General features: G+C 45.8%; 2 protein-coding genes across 2 annotated transcripts in view; one reads left to right on the top strand and one right to left on the bottom strand.

The window, feature by feature from the left end:
• Nucleotides 1-737: 737 nt before the first annotated feature.
• On the top strand, nucleotides 738-8151 carry mfsd4b (major facilitator superfamily domain containing 4B). The gene is given in 5 exon segments (XM_028605066.1): nucleotides 738-1375; nucleotides 2767-2935; nucleotides 3215-3331; nucleotides 5660-6681; nucleotides 6683-8151. Coding segments are annotated over 5 exon segments (1872 nt in total). The 5' UTR covers nucleotides 738-1132; the 3' UTR covers nucleotides 7004-8151.
• The window catches only part of rev3l (REV3 like, DNA directed polymerase zeta catalytic subunit), a 113440-nt gene continuing 99595 nt past the window's right edge, over nucleotides 7552-21396 (bottom strand). Inside the window, 10 exon segments of the mRNA XM_028605067.1 lie at nucleotides 7552-8618; nucleotides 9062-9277; nucleotides 11893-12139; nucleotides 13139-13329; nucleotides 13642-13779; nucleotides 13979-14093; nucleotides 16104-16213; nucleotides 16509-16715; nucleotides 17358-17466; nucleotides 19468-19712. Of these exon segments, the coding sequence (XP_028460868.1) occupies nucleotides 8478-8618; nucleotides 9062-9277; nucleotides 11893-12139; nucleotides 13139-13329; nucleotides 13642-13779; nucleotides 13979-14093; nucleotides 16104-16213; nucleotides 16509-16715; nucleotides 17358-17466; nucleotides 19468-19712 (1719 nt within the window). The 3' untranslated portion in view covers nucleotides 7552-8477.

The raw sequence follows: 21396 nt of genomic DNA, 5'->3' as shown, positions 1-21396 counted from the left end.
ATGTGACCAAAGTAACAATATGCTACCTATTTGCACAAAAATATGAAGGTTTTTTAATTTTTAATTTTTTTAAATCATACTGGCTGTCAGATGAAAACATTTATATTTTGCTACACCAAATCAAAGCATATAGGTGCCAATTGACAAAGGATAGACTGGAATTGAGAAAAAATAGGGCATGCCCCACCGGAGAACATTTTGGCCGTAATAGCCCAAATTTGGTGGCCTCTGGCACATTCTAATGCCACTATTCCATCATGTACACTGATCTTAAGTATTGCATATTTTAATGAGTTTTCCTTCATATTCTTTTGTATCTATTTTTTAATTATATATTATTTTATTATTGCCTATATCTTTAGGAGTCTATAATCAACTGATGCAACCTAAGTAATGTGCACACTCGACTACTTATGGTGCGTTCAAATCAACTCAGACGTGGGCCCTGACAGTGAAAGTGCAGTGGACGTGACCGACCCCATTGACCCCGTGTCCGCTACGCCCTCGTTTGAACCTCGGTCCATTAGGACCAAAACCTCACGCCATTAATCTCCCATCCCGTCCTCTGTCCTATATCCTCAACTTTTGCACATCCCTCTACATTTTTGTACATCCGGCACTAACCCATACAGCCTCTTTTTTCGTTCTTAATGTTAAATAGTTATGTATGTATTATTTGTTTCTGTATTTATTGTTGGTTTATTTTATTTTGTTTTTATGTATGCACCATAAACCAAGTCAAATTCCTACCAAGTGCTACTTACGTGGCATTGTTATGGTGTGACACATACGGAGTGAGCCTCCGTGTCATTAGACGATCTTCGCAAACATCCAGCAGCCAATCCGTACAGGACGCTAGGCTACACACATCCGCTGACATATGGAGGGATTCCGCCGCGGCTGGCTGCGGCAGTGTAACTGCTACTTGTCTGTCGTTGTCTGAACCGCCGGTCCAGCGGGTTTAAAAGATGACTGGCTTCATTTCAACGACTTCTTAGCCCCGAGAAACATACAGACAGGAAGCAGTCAGGCAGCTATCAGCTCTTGATTTTATTTTTTTAACCGCACGCTAACGGCGCACTGACAGCACAACATCAGCGTCAGCAGTCGTAGTAAGGAACCGACAGGTAGCATGTCTTTGTCCGCCGTTAAAAAGAAGCACGTCCGTTTCAGCATGGAGGACGACAACGACGACCAGGAGGACACCCTGTTCGACAAAAGGAAGGACGCCAGGAGAGGGCTGAAGAGTGCGCTGAAGGCGGTCAAGAGGGCGACGAAACCAGGATGCGACGACCGAGTGGAAGTGGTCGGCGGACACGGAGCGTGCGGCCGCTGGATGGTCACCCTCGCCCTCTGCGCATCTTTCCTGGGCTTGGTACATTTAGCTAAAACCTGTGTGCTTATGTAGAAACCCGTATCCGTGAGTTTCCTCAGTCCTTCTCTTCATTTACTAACGTTACAGCCGACCGACGTCATTCTAATGTTACGTTACCTGTAGCAGCAGCTGTTTACATAATGAGTTCATAGCCCGGTAATAGGAGTTTAGTATGCTGGAAAAAAAGTGTCCGCAAACATTCATGATGGTATTATATCTGAGGTAAGAGTTATTTCCTACATCTATCACGGGCAACATTCTTATGGGCATCCACCTAGAGCTGTAACAATCCCAAACGTTGCTGTACAATTAATTTATCAATTGTAAATGTAATTATTTCTTTCTCAAACAAATAACAGTTTTGAATGACTCCCAGGGATACATCTTTTGGTTAGGATATCACTGGCATGTGACCCAGATAATGTAATAACACCGCCTATGAAGTCAACCACGCCTCTTTATTGTCATAAAACATTGTATTTTTTTTCTTAAATGATCATAAAATTGACAAAACCATCAACAGTCATCCCCCTTGGGACCTCAGCTAATGTTAACAATTAATTGCGGTTAAACAAAAGAAAAGGCAATGACTTTAAAAATATTGCGATTAGAAAAATATGTCATAATTGGTACAGGCCTACATCCATCCTTTCACTAGTTGTGACAAAGGCACATTGGAAAAAAAGGCAGTCATTGATATCTTTATAAATCAATAAAGCTGGGTGTACTACTCCCTGAGAGTCAGGCTGTCACTCAGCAACAGGCCAGTAGTAATGTGCAGGTAGTCGGATGTTAAAGTGAACGCTGCGGCATCCTGCACAGACAGGATTTACATAGTTGCAAAACTTGCTCTTCAGCCATGCATCAGATTACTGAAATCCATCAGCACACGTAAAGTGTCTGTTTATTCTGGAACGTTTCTTCCTCCGCTTACACAGGGAGCCGTAAAAACACACACACACACACACACACACACACACACACACAGGCTTTGCTATTTGGGCATACTCTCTGTTTCTCTTCATTCAGTTATGAGATAAAGGAGCTGGCCCATACTTGAGAACCAAGGGCATGGTTGTTAAAGAAACACTTTAAAACACATTACCACTGAATTAGAAAACTGCCTCTGTACCTTTTCTTCTGCATAAGTAATCAAACGTCATTAGGATGGAGTCAAATAGACACTCAGCAGTATAAAACATTAATAGTAAAAGTCAGATTTCATTGTCTGTCCAGTCAACGATTATACAGTACAAGGAGAAACCCATTAATCAAGAGGCAGATATGTTAATAGACTAGAATGAAATGCAGGCCAATACATGTTGCAGAGAAGACGGGTCAACCAGTAACTTTACTCCCTCGTTGTAACTGCTCCTCTTTTATTTTCCTAGGGGATGTGTATCTCGGTTCTTGGCCCCACGTTCGAGGACCTGGCCGTGAATGTGAAGAAGAACATCAGCAACATTTCTTACATCTTCGTCGGCCGCTCTTCGGGCTACATTGGCGGTTCCCTCTTAGCAGGCATCCTCTTCGACTTCATGAACCCCCACCTCCTGTTAGGTAACCCTTCATCCACACTTACCGCATGGGATGGGAGAGAAACGTGCTCTGGTTTATTGGCATTTCTTTAAACCAATCACAATTGTCTTGGGCGGCGCTTGGGCGGTGCGCGTGTGTGTGCGTGTGTGTGTGTGTGTGTGTCTGTGTGTCTGTCTGTGTGTCTGTCTGTGTGTCTGTCTGTGTGTCTGTCTGTGTGTCTGTCTGTGGTTTGCTTCTCTACTATGTTTCCATTCGGACTCTTTGTGTTCTACTTTTCTCTCTGCTTGTCTCGTCTTCCAGGGGTTTCTATGCTGGTCACATCATTTGGAATGTGTGCTATCCCTTTCTGTAAGCAGGCTCTGCTCCTCGCTGGACTCATGTCCCTCATTGGGATGTCTATGGGCATTCTGGACACAGGTAAGACAACAATTTATATCAATACAAAACATATATGGGCAAATAGTACGAGGCTCGCTTACCTGGAGGGAAAACGTACAATAGAAGTAGTGGCACAGTATTAGACTATTTAATGCAACTCTGCAACGATTAGTCGTCTAATCGATTAGTCAATCGACAGAAAAATATTTGCCAAGTATTTCGTAAATGGATTAATCGTTAAAAGTAATTTTTATGCAAAGAATTGCAGAAAGAAATGTAGTTTTCAGCCTTTCAGATATGGCTATTTCCTGATCTTTTTTTCAGATTTTATTTCATATTAAACTGAATATCTTTGGCTTTTGGATAAAACAAGACATTTTAAAGACATCACCATGGACCCTTAATGAAAATGGGATGGACATTTTTCAGTATTTTATCGACCAAACCATTAATCGAGAAAATAATAATCAGCAGATTAATAGACAATGAAAATAAATATGAAAATATTATGGAGACCTACAGGTATTAATAATTAAGATCCTACACACTCAGTACATCCTCACAAGACTTACTTTGGTCTTTGGACACACTTGTTTAATGATGCGTTCTGAATTTGTTAAAATCTATGATTCTTTTTAACAGAACCTTTTCACAACAGACATTTTGACTTTGTCAGAGCAGGAAAACCAGGTGTAACTGCTAACATGCTAGCTCGCTGTCATGGCTTACTGTGACTGTCACGATTATTTTGTGGTTCGTATCATCCATCATCCATCATCCATCATCTATCATCTACTGGTCTGGCTTGACCTGAGTTGATTCTGAGAGCAGTTACGAGCGCTCAGAGAACAAGAAAGGGACACAAAGCAGCAGGTTTTTTTTTTCCTAGCTGAGAATGGGCCTTTCCCCTAGGAAATTTTGAGCATCAAAGACTTCATTTCCTGCGTTCTGATACATTTTAAGGCACTAATTTATGGTGAAAACGCCCATATTTATGTCCAGGAAAACACAACCTACTGGTGGCAGGTAACGATTCAAAACCTAAAATACAATGCAGTGAGAGGGGGCTGTCCCATCCGGGACCTGGGCCGACTACACTTGACCCCAAAGTCCCGTTTGTTTAACTAATATGCACAGGGCTTGAAAAACTTTCTCTATGTGGGAAAAACCCGGAGTAGGGTTGAGTTCACAGTGTTCCTAAGGTTTAATGAGACCCACAGGATTCTATACATCCTCTACCAATCACTCCGTTCTCTTTGTGAGAGTAGAAAGATAAGAAAGGGACACCAGAGGAAAGGAGGATTGGTTCAAGGTAGCTCCACGCACATCAGTCTTCAAACGGTGTGACAATTTATGATACAAGTTTATGATAGCAGTTAAAACCGATAAGAGAGGCTTTGTGCAGAGTTTTATTTTACAGAATCGAATGACACAACAGTGACACTTGATGGAACTGAGCCATCGGTAACATTTTCCTGCTCTAACGAGTCAAGATGTCTCCAGCGTAAAAAGCTCTATCCAGAAGCAAATTAACAGTAGTAGGCTCATTGACCTTTTGACTAATCATAGGCCGAAAGGCGCACGTCAATCTATCTAGAAATCACACATGCGCAGTAGAGCAGCGGGGGCGGGACGTTGTAGCTGTAGCTGACGGTTCCTAAAAGCAAACAGGAGCATTGCGCTCATAAATGTGACCGTCCAATCACAGACAAGATTTACTGGCTGCGTCACACAGCCACACATAACATATAAAGTTGATGTGGCGAATCCAGCAGTGGGTTTTAGAACCACAAAGATTAATCAATGAATCGATCAGTTGTCAACTATTAAATCAATCGCAAACTATTTTGATAATCCATTAACCGGTTTGAGTCATTCCTTATGAAAAATAGTCAAAATCCTCTGATTCCAGCTTGTTAAATGTGAATATTGTTCTAGTGTCTTCTCTCCTCTGGGACAGTAAACTGAAGATCTTTGAATTGTGGACTAAACGAGACATTTGAGGACATCCCGTTGGGCTTTGGGAAACACTGATGCACATTTTTCACCATTTTCTGACATTTTAGAGACCAAACTATTGAAAAAAAGAATCAACAATTAATCGACAATGCAGTAAAGTGATGTCATTTTCTGAACTTACCAGACTGTTCTAGCTGTTCTATTATTTGCCTTTACCCCACTTAGACATCATATCCACATTACTGATGATGATCTATCAAAAATCTCATTGTGAAAGCACACAGTCAACCCTACAATATTGTCGCTGTATCCATCGTGATATTTGATTTTCTCCATCGTGGCTCATACAGTGTCACCGCGGTACATGTTGACGAGGTTGACGTTTATTGTGTTGCCAATGTTTTTCAGGTGGTAATGTCCTCGTACTGAACACGTGGGGGGAGCAGGCGGGCCCCCACATGCAGGCTCTGCACTTCAGCTTCGCCGCCGGGGCCTTTGTGTCTCCGATCATCGCCAAGCTGCTGTTTGGGCCCGACGACGACAGCAGCAACAGCAGCGCAGCTTTCATAGCAACCAGCTCGACCCCTCCCGTCACCACCGAACCAAACGCCAAAGCCCCCGACCACAGCAGGAGCACCACCCTCAAATCCATGTGGGCCTACGTCGTGATTGGCTCTTTCGTCTTTCTCGTCTCCCTCCTCTTCTTCATCCTCTACTGTCGCAGCAGCGCGTCACGCGACAAAGCCCGCGCGTCCTCAGGGAAGCCCCCGGTGGCCAAACGTCACACGGCTCTCGTTGTCCTGCTCTTCTTCTTCTTCTTCGCTTACGTGGGTGCTGAGGTCGCATACGGCTCCTTCATCTTCACCTTCGCCAAGGACTACGCCCGCATGGCCCAGCCCGAGGCCGCAGGGCTCAACTCGTTGTTCTGGGGGGCGTTCGCCGCCTGCAGGGGGTTGGCCATCTTCTTCGCGGCGTGCATGTACCCGGGCACCATGATCCTGCTCAGCCTGGCGGGCTCCACCGTGTCCTCGCTGCTGCTCTGCCTCTTCAGCAGGGAGACCGCGGCGCTGTGGGTCTGCACGGGTCTGTACGGCGCCTCCATGGCCACCACCTTCCCCAGCGGCATCTCCTGGCTGGAGCAGTACACCACGGTGACCGCCCACACGGCGGCAGCTTTCGTGGTGGGGGCAGCACTGGGGGAGATGGTGCTCCCCGCTATCGTAGGCTTCCTGCTGGGGCAGTTTCCCGAGCAACCCTTGCTCATGTACCTGTCGCTCGCCACCGCCACCTTCACCTCCATCCTCTTCCCGGTCATGTACAAGCTAGCCTCGGCCCCCAGCGGCCAGACCAGGAAGCCCCGCGCCAGGGGCCGGCCCGACGCAGACGACAGCGAATACCGCCAAGCGCTGCTGGATTCAGGCACCAACGAAAGAGGAGGAGGAGGAGGAGGAGGATCAGGACAACGAGGCCGATCAGTGGAACGACGCAGACTTCGAGGTCATTGAAATGGATGACACGACCAGTCTCATCAGTTCCCCCAGCAAGGCCCCCACCCCCCCAGACGCCGCTGGTCTAACAGGGAGCGCCGCGGCCTCCAACAGCGTGGCGACGGGGCCTGTAGGCGGAGCCTCTTTCTCAGACACCGTCTCCCCGGTAGGAGACTTCCCCCAGACGCAAACTACTGCTCTCTCTGGACAGAGAGAAGAGAGACTGAACACCCCCCCCCACCACTGCTCTCTCACCGAAAACTAAAAGAGCCACATCTCTGCCTGTCTGCGCTCATTTGTCGTTCATGATTTACTGTGCAGTGAATGCAACACTGACTACTGACCGAAACCTGTGCAGCTTAGAAACCATCCATCCCGTGTGCCCGGTGACCACACTTCTCCTGGACAACCAAGGATCCGATTTTGCACCGTACCGCTTACGCGCCATTGCTCCCCTCCAAAGGGAGGTCAAAGGTCAGTGTGCGCTGGAGAACAGGTCCCTGCTGGTAGAATTCAGCGCCTTGCTCGAGGACACATGAGCAAAGAGGATAAGCCCACCCTGCTGCCAAAAAGACGTTTTTAAAAATGTAAATGTGTTTTGCACTATTGCAATGATTCAACAGCAGGACGCGTGTGTGTGACGATAGTTGAAAGAAGTCGTTTTTGATGCACTTTTGTAAAGAACCGATTTTGGTTTCTTTATTTTTGTCATGTACTGTAATGTGCTGTGGCTTGCGGATCTCTAAATCACGTGTTGTCACTGTGAATCATTAGAATTTCCTTTTTAAAACAAACAATCATTGACAGAAGGCATTTTAATACATTGACTTTTTATTATATCAATCTCAAACCTCCACCCACAGCAATGTCCATTAAAAACAAAAAAAAAAAAACACCTTTTTTTTAACTTTATACAAATACACAGATTCTGTGTACAGCTGTATGGAGAATTGGATCTTGACGTGGTTTGATGACAGACTTTTTTTTGCACACAAAACCATATATGCACAGGGAAACAATAGACTTCATGACATAAATTATCAAAATACAGTATTGCAACAGTCCCAGATTTTTAGAGAAACTTAGTGTCCAGTTCCCACACTCTGTAGATAATGAACATCAATACAATCAAGTTTAAAAGAAATATGAAAAATGGCATCCTTTAACAGAATTCATAACACAGATTTGATTGCATTCATGGCCGGAGCTGTAGTTCTTTTAATGCTAATGCACAGTGAGATTACAGAAGGAGCTATACAGGAACTATTTTACAAAAAGATGGCAGTCGATATAAAAATGAAGAAAAGTCAATTAGTGGTTTGTCTTGAGATTTGACTTTAAACTGCTACAGCGCGTACGAGGTACAACAAGTCATCGTAGGTCGGACCACGCTCAGTTCCAGGACAGGCCGTCTGCCGCTGTGTCTCCAAAGACATCAGCTTCACTCAGCCAATAGCAGCTTATGGAGATGGCAGCAAACAAGCATGAAGACACACTCACGAGCCCTGGGTGGGGGGGTAAGGGGTGGGGCAGCACTCTCCCCAGGAGGCTCAAAGCAGACAGTCTGCACAGAGAAACAGTTACAGCTACAAGACAGAATGAAATCCCAGCAGGGTTCAATCGATGCACCATTTTTATTACTATTACAACTGAGTGGCCAATCAAACACTGAGATATGGGGGGTGGGGGAACAGCGATTAGCACCAAATCAGCGGGGAGCTCCGGGGTTCAGGAGCCAATCAGAACTGCTCCAGCAGCTGTCGGAGGTAGGGGGCCTTGGAGAGCTGTCTGTTGACCCGGGACAGCTTGTAGAGGGTGGGACAGTCCAGAGACACACAGGACACCTGGCGCTCTGCACAGCCGCTACAGTTCCTACAGATCTGGACGCACACACACAAATATTAGACTCTTGAGGCGAGACTACATTTACCATTTTCTTTATTAACACTGTAGAAAAGCTGAGTGCTGGATCTGATCGGTATTTGATTATCTAGAACCTTAGCTGCCCTTCCAGCTAAGAGTCCGATCAAAACAACTTCTGTGTTGTATGTGACTGACGGAGAATGTGGCCCTCTGTGGCCCCTGACAGTGAATGTGGCCTTTTGTGGCCCCTGACAGACCAGCTCCTCACTATGTTCTAGTATTTAGAGTATTTTTTGGTGTCTGGAGCCAGAAACCAAACTATTATTCTGCTGAGTTCTCACTAGGGCTGAACAATCTCAAATCGTAATATATATCTGGCAGGAAAATCGCAATTACATTTCCCCCCCCAAATCTTTCAGCCTTAGTTCTTACCCCCCTGCCCACCCCCTCCGTCTCTCACCTTCAGCAGCTGGTCTTGCTGACTCTCCCACTGTCTCATGTCCTGGTAGAGCGTCACGGCGACCCGCTGGGGCTCGGCGCGGCACTGCGAGCACACGCCCAGCTGGGTCAGCTCGTCACACACGGGGCAATGGAGCGTGGTGAAGTACTGGGAAATGGTTCCCTTCCTCCCCACTTCCTCTCCGCCCACCGCCGAGGAGCAGGACGCCTTCTGGATCTGAGTGCGGAGACATGAAGAGTATTCATACGGTGACGAAGCACAAGTCTGAACGAATTTTACTGTCCAACATTTTCATGATTATCTAGTAGAAGACGATAACCACAGCCTCATGACTGAAAAGTTGGATCAAACTGTAAAAATTGTTGCGTTTAATCTAGGGCTGGGTATCACCAATGATTTCCCAAATTGATTTAATTCCGATTCACAAGGTCCCGATTTGATTACATTTCCGATTTGGTTCGATATCAATTAGGTTAGGGACATTCCAGTTACTATAGCCGCTTTGCGACCAAGTAGTTCCAGGAACGTAGTTCTAGGAACAGTCCACTTCTAAACAGTTCTACTAACTACTCTCCCCCTAAACCGGTTTTGCCATTTGCATGAATTCGCACTGGCCAAGTGGCTGTAGGGACTATAGGAGGGGTAAGGGAGTGACGCAAGCACGGCAACGGTCTTTATGGCGTTAAAATCAGAAAACAAATACACCAAAAAAAGTATGAACTAAATACCAAATCTAATGTATATAGCATATTTGTCATAATTTAAACAAGTTTCCCAAAAAGAAACTAGTATCTCTCTCGCCCCCGCCTCTGTCTGCTGCGCTGTGTGTGTGTGTGTGTATGTGTGTGTGTGTGTGTGTCCGTCGGGCACGCTTGTGGAGTTTAACTCCAAAAAGACCACAGGTTCCCGTTAATCTTATGATGGACATGTGTTGTGATATTTAAACAAACGAACCGTCAACGGTGAAATAAAAGCCTCTTATATACGAGAGCGGTCTGAGAGACCTCCAGCCTACAGGGGGGTGTGTGTGTGTGTGTGTATAACCGGTCTGAGAGACCTCCAGCCTACAAGTGTGTGTGTGTGTGTGTGTGTGTATAACCGGTCTGAGAGACCTCCAGCCTACAGCAGGGTCTCTGAGCAGGACTGGCCCAGCGATAAGCTAGCGCCTGCCGACTGTCGCCGCATTTCATGGAGCTTCTCAACTCCGAAGACTTTGAGGCAAATTGTAAATTTGGCATCAATTTTCGCAAGACTGCCTATATTTGAAATGTTAACAGTTCATTTCTCGCCTAAAACGTTGTCAGAAGTGAATTTAGTGATGAATAAGATGGCAAAAACTGTTAGAATTGTCCCGTTGTTGGTCTGTCTGTACCGTAAACCTGACCCTCTTTGACCTAGGTCCCTATGCTGAAAGGGGAACAGTGAAAAGACCCTGCCCTAAAGTAAGAGCTGAAAGAGTTACAGGAACTGCAGCCAGAGGAACTTAAAAATCCCCAAATTGGTCCAGTCGGAACATGAGGGAAAAAAAGCGTTCTATGAATCTTATATTCTAGGAACTGCAAAAATCCCTCCGGTTGGAAAGCGGCTAATACCAACTTTGCTTGGATATAAAAACAGTCAACTTCTGTCTGTAGATTGTACAAGCAATAAGCAACCCTCAAATGTTTGTTATAATGCACCAGGTTAATGTTTACATGAAGAACTGACTCCCCAAAAGGTTGTTTAAAACGCTTTTTCCTAACAGGACTAACATGACAGTCATTGCCACTGTCGACTACAGCCAGTGAGTAGAACAGTGGAAAACAACCGTACCGTTGGAAACAATGAAAAAAGCTCTCTGACAAACTGACAGTCCCTCTGGTTTTTACAGTTCGATGTAGCCGAGAAAAGGTGACGAGCTGTGAGGTGATGGTCATTACAGCGCCCCCCTTAAGTAGTACTCCAGTTTCCTGTGTTTTCCCTTTTAACTTCTTCTGTAACACGAACTCCGCTCTCTCCCCTGCTTGAAGGCCCTGTGTGTGTCTGTATCATGTGATGCCCCTCTACATCCATGGTGAAAAGGCACATCTTAAAAGATCGATTTTGGATTTTATCAATCAATGTCAGATCACTCAAACACACATAGGTTTTAATTGGAGAATCCGTTATTTGAACCCATTCTATCATTGGTCATTCCGAATTTGAACAGCTGTGCTCTCCGCTCCGCCAGCAGATGGCATGTGTGCTCAGCCAGAGTGGAACCTGACTTCAGTCTCATTCCATCCTCAGCAGGAAGCACCGAGAGATTTCCCCTTCATCCTTTGTTCTCACTCCTCTAACTGCACTGAATGAAAGTTTGCTTTTATTTTGACAGGAGGGGAAGCAACAGACCAATCCAATAATCAATCAGTAAGCTGATCAGTCAAACAGATGCTAATTCATTCTCCAAACTCGAGCCCATTTAGGTTTTTCTGTGTCTTTTGATCCTTTTACACCGAAGGTTTTCATATATAGATGATTTGGTTACACTTCGCTTGAAGGTATCTACATAAGAGTGACATGACACAGTCATGAACGTGTCATAAACATCATAAACATTTATGACATAACACTTCTTTTAGTGTCATTCGGTCTTTATTAGGACAAGTTATGGTTAGGTTTAGGGTTCATGACTGTCATGTGTTCATGACAGTGTCATGTCACTCTTATGTAGATACCTTCAAGTAAAGGGTTACCGATGACTCCTTATCACCATCACTCATTTGCATTGCTACTACCCTGCAGGTCAGATAAAGATCACACTGGCTGCTCATTTCCTGAAAACGTGAACTACAAACTGGCGTGCGCCTCACCCTGGGGAGCTCCTGGTACCAGCTGAACACATCCACTCCGATCAGCTGGAACATGCGGGCCAGTGGTGGCAGGATCTGCTTGGTGATGTAGTAGGTGGCGTTGATGCGGAGGCCGGGGTCCTGCAGCACCTCCATGGGCCGACGCACCAGCTGGATGAGGGGCACGCCGGGCATCCCGTACACGATCACGTAGGGCACCCGCTCGCCCACGCGTGGCTCCAGGCGACGGTCGTACGCCATCATACGTCTGAGACAAACGAAAAGATAACAAACTTGTTGGACTCATCTAAATCATTTTATGATCCAGTCAGCAACATGGAGAATCAACCTGATAAATACAGGAGATAAACCAACCAGTGCTTATGAATGAGGCTGAATATTTCCCTTTTACCCATGCCTCTGAAATCTGATTTTTTTTCTTCACCCATTAAGAGCTGGGTTGCCTAGCAACAGACTCAGGTACTGTACATACAGGGTGGTGCAGCCAGACAATGAGCACTGTGGGGAGGGAGTAATTAGATTCCCACTGACTACTGTACTTACAGCAAACTCTGCTGCTCTCTGCACGCGCACGCACACACACACACACACACACACACACACACACACACACACACACACACACACACACACACACACACACACACACACACACACACACACACACACACACACACACACACACACACCTTCTACTGTGGCATTTGTCTGCATGTGGCTGATTTTTGTAAATGGCCACTGAAACTGTGCTTTCAAACTAGAGGATGGATACCCAACCCGAGGCGGACAGATATTTAGTAATGACGTTCGGGTTCAGGTCGGGCTCGGTCACATCAAAATGCCTTATTCTGATAAGCCATTGAACATTTTAAAGCTCATTATGTAGGTAGCCAAAGCACAGAACCGCTTCTGTGAATTTTTGGGATTTTGTTCTGTTAGCTTGGTCCATTTTTGGTAGGCCTATGTTAATTTAATTAACATTGGCTATATGATTGGGCCTCTTGTGTTAACGTGCGCTTGTTGCCCCGTGTGCACTGATGCCCTCATCTGTTGACATTTCCGAATGCCTTCCTACAGTTGCTTAATAAAAGATTTCCACACAAACAAACGTACATGTATCATTAGTATGAGAAAATTATTTGATTTTAACTGCGTCGGGCTTGGGTCGGGCAGAAATATCTTAATGCCTGTCGGGCTCGGGTTGGGTTCGGTTACTGCAATGTCGGACGTGCACATACACACATACCTGGTGAGCTCCAGGGCAGGCACGCAGGCTCCGGGCCGGTACGACATGCTGCCCCGGTACTCTTTGGCGAAGGTCAGGTCCTGCATGCTGGCCCGGCCGTCCAGAACCTTCACGCACTGACGCTGCACAAACTGCTTCACCTGGCTGATGTCCCGAGTCTCAAACAGCAGCTTAATGGACCGCTGCAGAATCTGGAGAACACACATTCAAGACATGACCGATGAGAAGAGAAGAAACCTGAGAGGACCAACAAAGGAGGCAGGGTTCATACCAAATAAATATAACCCAAATACGAGAGAGCCTTGCTGTTGAATCCCGTGATATTTGAATATACTGTATGTGAATATAAATGAATATGTCCCTGAGCAGGCAGCGCCCTTTAGCCTGACTGACACGTGGGAAGCAGTCAGAGTAAACGAGAGCGGGAAGAATACTGGCACGGCAGTGATTGGCGTAGAGCACAGTAGACGGGGGGAGGAGGGTCGGGTCGGTTTGCCTGTTACCTTGGAAACAGCGGGGCAGTTGTCACGGCGCACTGTCTCGATCCCTTTGGCGTCAAACACGGGCTCCTTCTGGTCAAGGCTCTCGTACATGTAGCCCACGTAGCGCTTCTTTGTCTGCAACACGCAGGGCAGGTACACCTGGGAACGAACACACACACACACACACACACACACACACACACACACACACACACACACACACACACACACACACACACACACACACACACACACAATTACCTCTAAATGTGTCTTCATGTGCAGATTGAGAAAGAAAATTGGCACTATCAAAATGCACAGATACGCTGCTGCGTGTGCATGTGTTGGGAAGCACTACCTTCTCAAACTTGAGCTTGACCGGCTTGGGGTTGGTTGCGGTCACTGCCTCAGCGATCTCATTGCCGATCTTGAAGGCCTGCTCTTTGGTGGCTCCCTTCAGCAAAACAAACATGCTACACACACACACACACACACACACACACACACACACACACACACACACACACACACACCACTTAATCCTACAGTCCGTCTGTGCTGTAAGGTCACCATCACTCCAGTCACTTCCTATCAAAACGTTCATCAGCTGTGGTGGCCTGGAGGTTGGTGCTGACCATGAACCATGCCGTCTCTCTCATTTACTACCATCTCTCGGTTGTACGCTGTCAAATAAAGGCATAAAAATACCCCCAGAAATATTTTTGAAAAGCTGAGGGAAGCAGGCCATACTCTAGGTCTGAATGTATCCTTTTTTGGGGAATTGGACTATAAACAACTAAATACTCGTACCTTGGACTCGAGGGACAGTGTGACGCAAATGAATAGAGCTGCAACCAATCAGAGCAACAAAACAACGTCGCTCTGAACCACACATGCAATTGTCACACACTTTCTCAAATCACAGCTAAACAGTAAAGAACATTTGAGGCGAGAAATATGCAAAACAGTATCAGAATCTGGATTCATATTTGATCAGAACCACTGACTTTGACAGTTTGATCTGAGTTTGGTGAGCCTGGTGCGTTGTGTTGACTACGGCTGGATCTCACTTCTCTTCTTTGAGAGGCCTGTTCTGACCGGTTGGTGAAGGCCGTCTCAGAGCTCTTAATCCTGCCCCGAGGACCGAGGAGGGATCTCTGAGGAGCCAGAGGTTCATCCTGTGTCCCTTATTTGATATCTCCCCGCTCCTTGGCTGAACCGGAAGTGGTTCTGTCCCTCCTCCGTGGAGGCCGTCTCAAAGCTCTTATTCCTGCCCCGAGGAGCGAGCATCGCGGAGGGATCAACGAGGAGCTATAGCCGAAGAAACACGAGAGCAGCCGACGAATTCATGTGACGCTTCAGAGGAAAGGACGTCTCGTACCTCTAAAAACACATTAGCTCGTTGGCTCTCTCCTCCTGTGATTTCCTTGGGTCTCTCCCGTGCCTCCTCGGTGGGACGGACTAAGACGAAGGGAGGCAAGTGAATGAACCAGGGATGCAGACTAGATTCAAGCATGACGCTCCCCTGTCAGCCATTGTCTTAGGCTAGGTTTAGACGGAAACGATCTGAAGAGAGAACGCAAAAGTGGCGTTGCGTTCTCACTTTTTATTCCGCATTTAGACGAGTGTTATGGGGGGGAAATCCGCGTGCATATGGTGACGCAAAAGTGTGTGAAATGTGATGTAGTATGCACACCAGGCGGCTAGGTGGTAGTGTGAAGCACTGCCACACAACAGAACCAAGTCCACGCGCCTTCCTTCTACTTGTCTCCCTCTCCTCCTCCTCCTCCTCTCTCCCTCTCCTCTCCCTAGTAGCACAATGCGAACAAGAAAAGCTGACATTTTCATTGGAGGTGGAGTTATTGCTCCAAACAATGCACACATAGGCACATATGCGACACACACACACACAGCGTTTTTACCCTTTAGACAGTAACGCGACAGTGGAGCGTTTAAGATTTTCACTCTGGAGGGTGGTTTCACTTTTTTGCGTTTTTAAGCCCCAAAAACGCTGTCGCCGTCTAAATGAAAGGCACATCGGATAAAATATTTTGTTGTTTTCACCCGAGCGTATTTGTGTCTTCGTGTCACATGGGGCCTTAAACCGGCCCCATGTGAGATGAACGGCTGTGATTGGTCCGTCCAGTTTCTGAATGGCTGGAAATCTGTCTGAATGTGAGCGGGGCCAGATGTGTCTGCCAGAGCAAATGAAACATGGGTTCGAAGGCTACCTTAATGCTACACATACAAAATAAAAACAGTAGTGTGATCCTTGTGGGGGCATTTCTTGAGTTTGCATCCGGAGGAACGTAAAAGCAGCGACAATAACACACAGGTGAGTTCTCTGGGCAGATAAAAATGCCCGGCATCTTAACATTAAACATTAGATTACATTAGCATTTACTACTTGTGTTCCTGCTGCTGCTGCTTTGGTGATTGAACACTGCCTCTGTGGATTTCCAAAAGGTGGGACAACTGATTACCTGTCGGTGTCTCCGTACACAACACGCGCTCCCCATTTCTTAGTGTCATTGACCAGCTTGATGGCTCTCTCCAGGGTCTCTCTGGCTTTGTGGACGATGCTGTCTCCAACCTGGAAAGGACGGGGGCGACGTTACAAATACCGGGGCGCAAGAAATAAGAAATATGGATGCAATGGTTTGTGCAGAAATGTCTGTTTCACACAGATGAAGTAGATAATATGTGGTGTTCTATTCATCCATTCAATCTAACCACAGCCAGCTTTAAATAGGGTGGTACGAAAACAAAGCTGCTGTCCTCGTCTTTGCTTTGTCGAAAGACTTTTTTTAATCCCAAGCTTGGTAGAATTTGGTAGGCATGTGTTAGCCTTCCTTTTGCTCACGGTCACTGTGCAGACATGAGCTTACCTCCACGCTGGGCATGCGGCCAGAGTAGTTGGCGGCGGTGTAGCCGAAGGTGACGTTGGCAATGAGCTTGAGTCCGAGCTGCCGGGCGTCCAGCAGCCTCATCAGAGCCTTGTCCTGCTTGTACGTTTTCATCGACTGCTTCACCATGATCCTTGTGTTCAGGATTTCCTCCAGCATGCTGGGCAGGACCCCTTTACGCACTGAGGACTGACACAAACAACATTGATGAGGTGAACACAGGTGCAGCGGGGCTTTTATTTTTCAAGGCCCATGCGGCCGACATTTTCTTTCACTTTGTAAACAAACCACACAGACACAGCGGTTTGATTAAAGCATTGTATATAATTTCCTGTGAGTATGTTGAGTCATTGTACTATGATTATGAATACATAACACATACTGTGTACGGTTGGTGAGCAGTTTAGATTTAGGGCACAGCAACAGAGCGGTCCACAACAAAACTACTAGCAGCCAGCTTTAGCATCACCAGGTGAGGTTTTGCACCAAATCCAGCACCAGAGAAACAAAATCCGATCCAGACCAAACCGGAGTTTCTTCTGTGCTTTCTAATCACCTCATTACACATGGCCAGTGTTCACTGTGCTGTGGCCCTGAGTGTGTTAATGAGACTGGACTGGAGCCAGGGAGTGTGCAACAATGAGTGAATGAATGAAAAGAATGAATGGAAGGACGTAGACATGCCTGGCCTCCACAGCAGCTAATGAACTGTGATAAAGCTGCACTGCAGGACACACAGAGGTGAGTCATACTTGGGCCAAGTGTTTTTTCCAGGACAAGGCTAAGGGCTGGGTAAAATCACCTCAGAGCGGCGGGAAGAGGGTGTTGTACCTTGACGAAGGCTATGCCGTTGGGTGACACCGTGATGTCATTGCGGAGCTGGTAGAGGAGCTCCGGAGGAACCCGCAGGGAGGTGCAGCCGAACTTAAACTCATCAGGCCTGAAACAGAGACACAGGTGTATGAGAGGACATTCTCATTTTAAAGTATTAGAAAAGAAGTTCTACATTTACATACACAAAAAACAATGTTCTTACAATAAACAGTTAAGATATTAAAGTACAACCCCGCTTCATGTAGTTATTGACATTTCACATTAGTTATCATAGCCAAGAGTTAAGCTAAGAGCCAAGGGGGTATTTATAGCCTAACGTCTACATAATCAATGAAGGGTTGCCAAGTCTTATGAAATGTTTCACAAGAACCACGTTATGTAAATCTGAACTTTTCCAGTTTTAGGAGCTGCATTACGTCTTTGATCAACATAGTGAAAGTGGGAGGTTGTGCCGGTTTCAAGTTCAGTAGAATGAATCTGCATGCTAGAAGGGTTAGGAATGAAAATGGTAAAAATAACAACCTAACAACTAAACAGCTAGCCCAATCAAACTGAAAGATTAGCAAAAGTAATGGAGAAACGGTTAAAATAGCTAAAGGTTTAAGTAGTTAGCTAACGGTTAAAACCGTTAGCTAAAAGTAATGGCTTAAAGTAACGCTAATGGATCGATCCATGGTTGAATCATTCAGCTTCACTCCAAGTACAATTAGCCTAGGTGGCTTATAGAAGTAGGATTACTGACCAAACCAGCGCTAACATTGACAGTTTAGTTACTGTATCAGACCATATGCCTGGCAGATCTAGACGCCGAGTGCACACCCCTCTGCGTTGAGGATATTGTCATCCATCATGTGCTGCTGCGACACTGCAGTATCTAAGCTCCCTGGAGTAACGTCTGCTCTAACAGTGCTGAGGAGTTTTCCTCTCACATGTGGCAGCAGGTGTGACAGCACTCTGCAAGTCGCCATTGATCCATTTACACTACCTGTGGATTGGGCAAAGGGCTGCAACTAATGACCATTTTCATTATCAATGGATTCATCTATTTATTATGTTTTCTACTTTTAGAAAACATCTATCTTTATCTTTAGTCTCCCGACTAATCTTCACTGTTTTATAAATTACTAGACAGTTTTACTTCTAAAAAAAAAAAAAGTTATACTATGCAATGCTTTCCTCAAGAAAAAAAAACAATTTATCGACTAATTCAAAAGTAATCCCTCCAATTCATCACTTATGACCCACTAGAAGTGTAAGGTGGTGTCTGCATCTGCAGAGACCCTGCCCTCTGACTGGATCTTCTCTTTTCTTCTTTGTGAGTGCGGGACGTTTATGGGTGTCAGCAAAGAGCCTTTAACAGTGAACTGATAACCGTGTGCAGCCTGTTTTAATTTCCAACAACCGCTCTGTCCCTCAGCGTCTTATATCGACGCACAAGTGTACATGACACACACACACACACACACACACACACACACACACAGGATAAGGCTCTGCATTCACTCAAAATCTGACAATGGGGCACCTTCCCAGGGAGATCTGGGTTGTTATATGTCTAGAACGTAACCACTGTGAAACAATCCCAAAAGATTGTTTTATTCGGGCCCGGGTTCGATTCCGATCTGCGGCCCTTTGCTGCAGGTCATTACCCCCTCGCTCTCCCCTTTTGTGTCTTCAGCTGTCCTATCAAATAAAGGCCTAAAAATGCCCCAAAAAGAAAATGATTATAAATATTAAAGCTGAAGTACTGCAGTTGATTTGGATAATAACTTTCTACTCTGCTGAGAATAAAGCCAGCGTCAGTCTGCCAGGCACTCATCTTTTTTCCATTTTACCTTGGAGTAGCAGACATATGTATGTTGGGGAAAAAAAAAGTGTTCATGGCTCCCGCTGTTGCTATGCAACTACAGTAAATCCTGGTGAAAAAAAGACTGAAATATATCCCAAGTTGCAGTGAGTGCTGTGAGCTGTGAACACCATGCAGAGCTCTCTGTGTGTCTGTTCCAGTAAAAATAATGAGCACTAGAAGGAGACTTTCCTGGCAGACATGCGACCTAAGTAAGACAGAGTACATGCTTGTCCGTGTGTGGGCCTGTCATGTCCTTACGTTCCCAGGCTGTCCACGTGGCCGAGGCAGGTGGAGTAGCAGTAGTTGTACGCGATGACGATGGAGGGATAGAGCGACTGGAAGTCCAGTACAATCACTGAGTTGCTGTAGAAGCGCGACTCCGGCTCCATCACCAGAGGAATGCACTGCGGCGCCCGCTGCTGGGCTCGCTGCTGCACGCTGGCTGTCACAGGGATGTAGTTCAACGGCTTGGCCACACGCAGCATCATGGACTCTACGCGGTACTGGGAGGACAAAAATGAAAAACATTTAATATTTTAGAAAGTGTTTTTGTCTAACCTGCAGGCGCTGACATGTGTCATTTTAAAGCTATAGTGCGTAGTTTCTGTCTCCCCCATGAGGAATTCTAAGTAATGACTTCCTTGATCAATTATTTCTATGAAGCGCACAATGACAATGCTAACATGCTTACCGGTTATATATATATATATATACAGTGAGGAAAATAAGTATTTGAACACCCTGCTATTTTGCAAGTTCTCCCACTTGGAAATCATGGAGGGGTCTGAAATTGTCATCGTAGGTGCATGTCCACTGTGAGAGACATAATCTAAAAAAAAAAAATCCAGAAATCACAATATATGATTTTTTTACTATTTATTTGTATGATACAGCTGCAAATAAGAATTTGAACACCTGTCTATCAGCTAGATAGACCTCCACTCCATTTATTATCCTAAATTAGATGCACCTGTTTGAGGTCGTTAGCTGCATAAAGACACCTGTCCACCCCATACAATCAGTAAGAATCCAACTACTAACATGGCCAAGACCAAAGAGCTGTCCAAAGACACTAGAGACAAAATTGTACACCTCCACAAGGCTGGAAAGGGCTACGGGGAAATTGCCAAGCAGCTTGGTGAATAAAGGTCCACTGTTGGAACAATCATTAGAAAATGGAAGAAGCTAAACATGACTGTCAATCTCCCTCGGACTGGGGCTCCATGCAAGATCTCACCTTGTGGGGTCTCAATGATCCTAAGAAAGGTGAGAAATCAGCCCAGAACTACACGGGAGGAGCTGGTCAATGACCTGAAAAGAGCTGGGACCACCGTTTCCAAGGTTACCGTTGGTAATACACTAAGACGTCATGGTTTGAAATCATGCATGGCACGGAAGGTCCCCTGCTTAAACCAGCACATGTCAAGGCCCGTCTTAAGTTAGCCAATGACCATTTGGATGATCCAGAGGAGTCATGGGAGAAAGTCATGTGGTCAGATGAGACCAAAATAGAACTTTTTGGTCATAATTCCACTAACCGTGTTTGGAGGAAGAAGAATGATGAGTACCATCCCAAGAACACCATCCCTACTGTGAAGCATGGGGGTGGTAGCATCATGCTTTGGGGGGTTTTTTCTGCACATGGGACAGGGCGACTGCACTGTATTAAGGAGCGGATGACCGGGGCCATGTATTGCGAGATTTTGGGGAACAACCTCCTTTCCTCAGTTAGAGCATTGAAGATGGGTCGAGGCTGGGTCTTCCAACATGACAATGAGCCAAAGCACACAGCCAGGATAACCAAGGAATGGCTCTGTAAGAAGCATATCAAGGTTCTGGCGTGGCCTATCCAGTCTCCAGACCTAAACCCAATAGAGAATCTTTGGAGGGAGCTCAAACTCTGTTTCTCAGCGACAGCCCAGAAACCTGACTGATCTAGAGAAGATCTGTGAGGAGGAGAGGGCCAAAATCCCTCCTGCAGTGTGTGCAAACCTGGTGAAAAACTACATGAAACGTTTGACCTCTGTACTTGCAAACAAAGGCTACTGTACCAAATATTAACATTGATTTTCTCAGGTGTTCAAATACTTATTTGCAGCTGTATCATACAAATAAATAGTTAAAAAATCATACATTGTGATTTCTGGATTTGTTTTTTTGGGATTATGTCTCTCACAGTGGAAATGC

The sequence above is a fragment of the Perca flavescens genome, chromosome 18, assembly GCF_004354835.1.
Source record: "Perca flavescens isolate YP-PL-M2 chromosome 18, PFLA_1.0, whole genome shotgun sequence".
NCBI classification, from domain to species: Eukaryota; Metazoa; Chordata; class Actinopteri; order Perciformes; family Percidae; genus Perca; species Perca flavescens.
Note: the sequence above shows the minus strand (reverse complement) of the source record. Positions and strands in the feature narration are given on the sequence as shown.